The sequence below is a fragment of the Lathyrus oleraceus genome, chromosome 2, assembly GCF_024323335.1.
Source record: "Lathyrus oleraceus cultivar Zhongwan6 chromosome 2, CAAS_Psat_ZW6_1.0, whole genome shotgun sequence".
In the NCBI taxonomy this organism is placed as follows: Eukaryota; Viridiplantae; Streptophyta; class Magnoliopsida; order Fabales; family Fabaceae; genus Lathyrus; species Lathyrus oleraceus.
Genome location: NC_066580.1, coordinates 81,912,465 through 81,919,482, shown reverse-complemented (window position 1 = coordinate 81,919,482; position 7,018 = coordinate 81,912,465). Strand labels below are relative to the sequence as shown.

The 7,018-nt window shown below is 36.0% G+C and overlaps 1 protein-coding gene across 1 annotated transcript; it reads left to right on the top strand.

Annotated features, from left to right (window-relative positions):
* Window positions 1-4,660: 4,660 nt before the first annotated feature.
* Window positions 4,661-6,777, top strand: LOC127122005 (serine/threonine-protein phosphatase 7 long form homolog). Its single transcript, XM_051052424.1, has 4 exons — window positions 4,661-4,720; window positions 4,831-5,519; window positions 5,602-5,692; window positions 5,860-6,777. The coding sequence occupies exons 1-4, from the start codon at window positions 4,661-4,663 to the stop codon at window positions 6,775-6,777; spliced, it is 1,758 nt and encodes a 585-aa protein (XP_050908381.1).
* The last annotated feature ends 241 nt before the right edge of the window (window positions 6,778-7,018 follow it).

Here is a 7,018-nt window from a genome sequence, read left to right as displayed (position 1 = left end):
ATCCAAAGCTTAATTATAAAAGTAAAGTCTTTAGACATTGTAGTTGATTTGGAAAAAATGATTTAAATTTGCACGATTTAAGGTTTTAATCGAATGATGATGATTCAATCAATATGGCGTATGCCAATCATTCGAACAATCGAGAGATTGTGAGGCGAACGCCTCCCATCCTTTTATTATCCGAAATTTAGAATTAAAAGGGTTTAGAGTTTATAGTTGGTTTATTTGAATATTATGGTTGAAGCTTTAATCGGGTGACAAGAATTTGAGTAATATTGTGTGCGCCAATCATTCGAGTACTTGAGAAATAGTGAAGCGAATGCCTCCTATATCTTTTTCATCCCAAGTTTACGTTAAAAGAGATAATTCTTTAAAAGTTAATTTGTCTAGAAAATGGTTTGAATTTTTACGGAATGTTAGTAAATTTGTTTTTTACATGTGAGGTTGACGGCGATGCCAAAGCGATCGACTTACAAAGGGTTTGTTTTGAAAGTGGGCTTGATGTTAAATCAAGAATTGTATGATTTTTATTTTTTTGAAATTGGTTTGGATTGATGATGAAATTGAATTGGTCTTAGAAGTTGATGACAAAGTTGAATAAAATTGGATTTGAGGATGATTTGAAATGGTAATAATGGGAAAAAAAACAATCAATATTTAATTATTGAGATTAATTTATTAAAAATTGATTAATTAAATTAATTAATATTAATTATCAAAAATATTTAATTTAATAAAATAATTAAGTTAATTGAAATTAATTTATTAATTAAACCAAGTTTAATTAATTATTCAATTTAATTTGGAGAGAAGGAAGTAAGTGACAATATCGATTTGTCTAATTAAATCGGTGTACTCAAAACCGGTTTGTATGAAATGACAACGTGGTTAATGTCATCCGCAGGATCATAACACGGTGAATTTAATCCATTGATATACTGAAATTTGGGCGGCATTTCGGTATAAAATTACCGAATCCACGGGTTTAATCCAATTAAAGATGTAATGAATTCGAACCATAACAAACCAACATTATTTACAGATTACACTAATACAAATTATCATATCACTCCAAAATAATCAAAAAAATTATAGGCTACTCACAGCAAATTGAAAATAGACCCTCCACAGCAAAATTCTTAACCCAAAAATATAGATATATCACATATATACTACCCCAAGCAGCTAACCATGTTCTTTAAATCAATACGGCGGAAGAGTCCAAACGGTACCACATGAATACAAATTTCTATTCCTAAACATACAAATTGAAAATCTATAATTATCTCATAAGCATTTTGACAGAAAATTAAATAAACCAAACAATACTTAATCATATGAATTCAAGTTGTGACGTTACCAAATATATGTAATGTTGGCCGGAATTGCGGTGATATTCGTCCGTAATAACTTTTTACTGTGTTGAAACTACAAGCCTTTCCTCGTGACGAAACTGATTATTTCCGTGTTTGTTATGGCTGGAATGGAAGACCGAAGCTGTCGGTGGTGATGTTATTGTTATCCGCGGTGTATGGAAGCTGACGGTTGAACAGGCGGAAGATGATTGTGAAGGGAGTACCGAAAGTTGAAGAGTGGTGATGGTGAGGGATCTTCGCGTGGCGGCGAGGTTTGATTTGTGAGGATTGCGCGGAGCAGATTCAAATGGAGGACGAAAGGAAGTTGAAGCGGCGTTGATTCATCGGCGTGATCGGAAGAAGACGGAAGGGTGGGTTGGTGACGTTGGCGCGCAGTTTACGACATCGGAAGAAAAAGATGATGGCGCGGTCACGGTGAGTTCGTGACTTTGAGAAGAAGGTGTGAGCGGTTTTTGGTGGTGGGTTTGGAAGGATCTCGATGGAGGTTGGGAGAGTGAGAGCGGCAGTGAGGTTGTGATATCGGAAAATGAAAGGTTTTCGGCGGTGGCCGATCGTGGAGGAGGGAGTTAGGTCACCGGTTGAGGGTGAAGGAGGAAGATCGGTACCGTGAGGGAGATCTCAAGTAAAGAAAAATGGTTTGTGAATTTGAAGGGGTTGAGCGCTTGTGTGTGGAAGGAGATGAAACGAAGACCCCTTCGTCTCTCCTTTTCTCTTTCTTTTTCTGTTTTGCTTCTTTTCTTTTTTGGAAGTCAGCCAGAGAAAAAGCGATTGATGGTAGGTGGGTATTGGAGTTTTTGCTGCATATGCCCCGTTTTTGGAATTTTTTACCCAATATGCCCCAGTCTGAAAATAATTTCCCAATCTACCCCCTTTTTCATTGTGTACTCGTCACTTCAAATGACGAGGGGCTGAAGGCCCAATTTTCGTAGTAAGGCCTCATCACTTCAAATGACGAGGGTATGAAGAAGGCTTTTTTTTTATAAATATTTTAAATACTTTATTAAATACTAATAATAATTAATATAATTGATTTTGAATTATTAATTCTATATTTAATTAATATAATTGATTTAATTAAAAATAATAATAATTTTTTTATAAAAAAATATTTAAAATAAATTGTAAATAATTATAGTTTTCATGATAATAAAAAAATTGTAATATAATTATTTTTGAAATATTAATAATAAAAATGATTAATTTTTATAATATTAATAATAGAAATAATTTGTGTCTTATATATTAATAATAAAATTGATATGTTTCCCTCCAAAATGTCAATCATTTTTTGGGAATGATATCTTTCCCGCCAAAAAGTTTTTGTGTTTGTACTGTCTCGGCCAATGATTGGCCGAGTATTCAACTATTAATTTTTGTATAAATAGCAGAACTTGTAAAATGTAACTCAGATCACCAAATCCTTTCTTTAGTTCAGAATGTCTGTTTGTGGTCTTGTATTTTATGGACACGGTGAAAAAATGAGTGTTTGCCTTGATCTGCAATGGAATTTCAGAACACTGATTTCAACCATCCACACTGGCTCTGACAGTTGGGTGGGCGTCGTATGAAGGTGAGGAAAGTAGAGTATCGTTGTCCATACATAACGTTGATTGATGCAAGCCCCGATGGTACGTACATGTATTACCTGGATCGTATAGAAAATGATGAAGATGTCCAGTGTATGTTTTCGGCACATAGTGGTGAAGTTAATAGAGGAGTTGAAGGTCCACTTGTGTTGGTTGTTGTTGTTGATTAGTTTTTTAATTACCAGTTGTGTTGGTTGTTGTTGTTGTTTAGTTAATGTGGTCTTACTTTGTAACCATAACCCTTTGATTAACAAATGTATTTCATAAATGTTTGTTCCCAAAAGACATTAGAAATACACAATGGTTTATATATATTACGTGCATAGTAGTTAATAAATAAATAAAAAAACATAATCATCTGAACGAATATTTAAAACAACAACATAATCATCTGGAAGGTCGTTGGGATGGTCCTGCAACATTAGGACATTTCCTACGCATGTGTCCTATTTCACGGCAAATTCCACACCTTCTCTTTTCCTTCTCAACGTCGTCCATCTCGGTTCTAATCCTGGTGCTGTTTGGGCGCCCTTTCTTCCTCCTTCTCATAGAGTCGTCGTGGCAAAGAGTAAATCCTTCATATTGTGGCCAATTCTCCTCATGGGGAAGTCCTAGGAAACTCTCCTGATAGACCTTGAAGACGTTAAGAATTTTGAAGACGTATGGAATGTGAATGGAATAGTCCTGGCGTATGCTCGAACATGCTGCGATTACATGGGAGCAAGGTAAGTGAAATGCCTGAAATTTCCCACAGTCACAGTGTTGTTTCCTCAGATCAACGCTGAACGTTCCGGTTGGTCGACCGTCATTATGATTAATCTTCTCTTGCACCATGAAATAAAATCTCTCTCGGTCGAACTGCATGATGTTATGCGTGTTAGCTTTGATGACTTCCTCAGCCATCCCCTTGTTGCAGTTATCAGTGAAAACCTGCCCAGAGGCTAACATTTTTGTCCACTGATGGCCTTTTCTACCAAATAGTGATCCTAAACGATAGTACGTATAAATGAGGATTTGATTTGGTGTGAATATAAATGAGGATTTGATTTGGTGAATGTAAATGAGGAAGTTATGAATGTGGATTTGATTTGGTGAGAATAAATGAGGAAGTTAGTAGTATTTATAGGAAATATGAATTTGATTTGGTGTGAATATAATAACATGCGTGAGGAAATCACATGTGAATATAGTAGCATCCAAATCACATGCTGATTTTAACTTAAATAGAGGAGAGAGAAGGAGGGAAACGTGTGAGGAAATTGCCACGTGATAGCTCGTCACTTGGATTGACGAGACGAAACCCTAGACAGAAAGAACTCGTCACTTCATTGGACGAGGCCACAAAGAGGACGCATCACCTAGCCATTCCATTTGACGAGGCCTCAAAGAAGTAGGTACAGCTCGTCCATCAAAGTGACGAGCCATAGTGCAGGCTTTTGGCATTGTGTTTTCCCTTCAGCATGGGAATCTCATGTTATAGGGAATCCTTACACTATTTTTTTTGCATGCATGACATGCAATGCAATGTCTAATCCTCTACTATTCAAACTTTTACCAAATTTTTTTATTATAATTTTACCACTATAAATAATCAATACTTCTACACTTCTTACTCATCATCTACCTACAATTTCTATTTCACACATTCTTACCCTCTTCAAATATTTACTCTCTTCAATTTCTACACTTCCTTTCAAGATGTCTTTCTTATGGATGGGCGAATCACACCGTGGGATGGCGGCAAACATTGCCGAATACGTAAGTCTCATTCAAATTTACCGTATTTTATTAACGTTTTTTATTATCGTTTTTTATTTCCGTTCTTTATCAGACCAAATATTCATTACTGTTTTTTATTTTAATTTCAGCAAGATGGTAGGTTTCGGGTTCATTCGCACACATATATTCAACCAAGTGCGGTTATAATACCGTACTTGGAGCTAGCAGGTTTTGCGAATGTGGAAAATATTGCAAGTCTAAAAGTAGACTCTAAACTCATTGTGGCATTGTTAGAGAGATGGAGACCGGAGACACATACATTTCATTTACCAACAGGTGAATGTACCATCACATTAGAGGATGTGAGTATGTTATTCGGTCTCCAAATCCATGGAAAAGCTGTCAATGGCCCAACAAACGTAACCAATGCCGTTTACATGGAAAATTTGGGCATCGAACCAACCGCCTCGGATAAAAATGGGGCTTCTGTCAAAATTGTTTGGCTAGAAGCAGTATTAGCGCAACTCAAAAATAACCCTAACCCATCCGAGGCAGAAAATATTTTACTTTTAATTGCTACTTTTTTAATGCCAGATAAGAGTCACAATTTGTTGCATTCTTCTTGGTTACCTTTAGTAGGAGACCTTGAAAAATGTAATTCATACAGTTGGGGTTCTGCTTGTTTGGCTACACTATATAGACATATGTGCAAGGCGGCCCATAGAGGAGTAAAGAGCATAGGAGGATGTGTGGTATTACTAACTGTATGTGCATTCACACGCATACCCTTGATAGCCCCGGTTAGTAACGAGGTTCCATCATTTCCTTATGCATTAAGGTAACGATTTTCATTTAAATGCAATTTATATTTATCAAAATTATTTATACGTCACTTTAACGTATTTATTTTAATATGCAAGATGGTGCAAACGAGGTATGAATTATCGAAATAATCCTCGACATCATGTACAAGGGTACCGTGTTGCAATAGAACACATGGAAGAAAACGATGTAAGAATGATTAATTATAATATTTAACTTATTTAAATATATTTTATACATTCTAATAATAATTATAATATTAAACTTATTTAAATTTATTGTATACATTCTAATATTAATTATAATATTAAACTTATTTATTTTATATATTCTAATAGTTATATTTCATTTAACAGTTTATTTGGAGGCCGTACATACAATATCCAGTGCCTGATTATAATGACAGCCGAGTCTGGAGTGCAACAACATATATCATATGTTTCTATACCGTTGAGATGCATCAGACGGATCGAGTCAATTTCCAATTTGGATTTGAACAACAAATACCGTCTCCGCCAAGATGTCTAAGTGAACACCATAACATGACTATGGTCCAAGCTTGGGACACGCATTGGCAAGATTTAAATAAAGAAGAGCTGAAAGAATGGAAAAGAAGAAGGCATTTGGTGTTACAAGGAAACTCGGTAATTGGTGAGTCTAAGCCGGGTAGAGAATACATGAATTGGTTTTTATCAATTCCTTTTATGCACGTTGCTCCGACACAATTTTTGGATGATCCCCGTCAACGTGTAGCTTCTTCAACCCAACACACAACCCAACACACAACATCACCCCCACAACAACATAACCAACCATCATCCTCAGCTCAACAAACATACCAACACATCCAGACCACCCAACAACACACCATTTATTCCACCTCAACCCAACACCATAATCCCCAAACTCCATTCCCTCAAACAAACTACTTTTACAACCAACAATATCAACAACAAACCAACCTACGCCCACCCATACAATACACTCCAATTCTTCAACCCAACTTTGAATACTCAAACCCTCATTCTCAACCCCAACCTTCTAACACCACATATGCACATCCCACTCCCACATACAACCCTGATGATGTGTATTATCCTCCTATCCAACACACCCGACCCGAAACCTACACACAAACCACACATTCACTACCCAACTTTGACCTCACCGATGACCATTTAATGAGTATGCCTTCTTTTGGCGTTCAAGAACTCGACGTTATGGACATGCCTCCTAACACATCACAACAACATCAAAGTCAACAACATCAATAACAACAAAATGCCCTTGATGAATTGTCTTCCGACTCGTCTCCGTCTCCCGCAAGACAAAGACAGGGAAACTTGGGCAAGGGAAAACGCAAAAAAGTTGGCACAAGATGTGGAACAGGCGGTCACTATAAATAAAATGTATTGCTTCCATTATATCAATAAAATCTATTTCTTCCATTGTAATTCTTAAAAAAACCAATTATTTCTATTATTAATATTTTAAAAATTAATCATTTTTATTATT

Coding starts and splice junctions, on each gene's coding strand:
- LOC127122005 (XM_051052424.1), top strand. CDS start 4,661: ATGTCTTTCTTATGGATGGGCGAATCACACCGTGGGATGGCGGCAAAC. Junction 4,721..4,830: donor CGGCAAACATTGCCGAATAC/GTAAGTCTCATT, acceptor TTTTAATTTCAG/CAAGATGGTAGGTTTCGGGT. Junction 5,520..5,601: donor TCATTTCCTTATGCATTAAG/GTAACGATTTTC, acceptor TTAATATGCAAG/ATGGTGCAAACGAGGTATGA.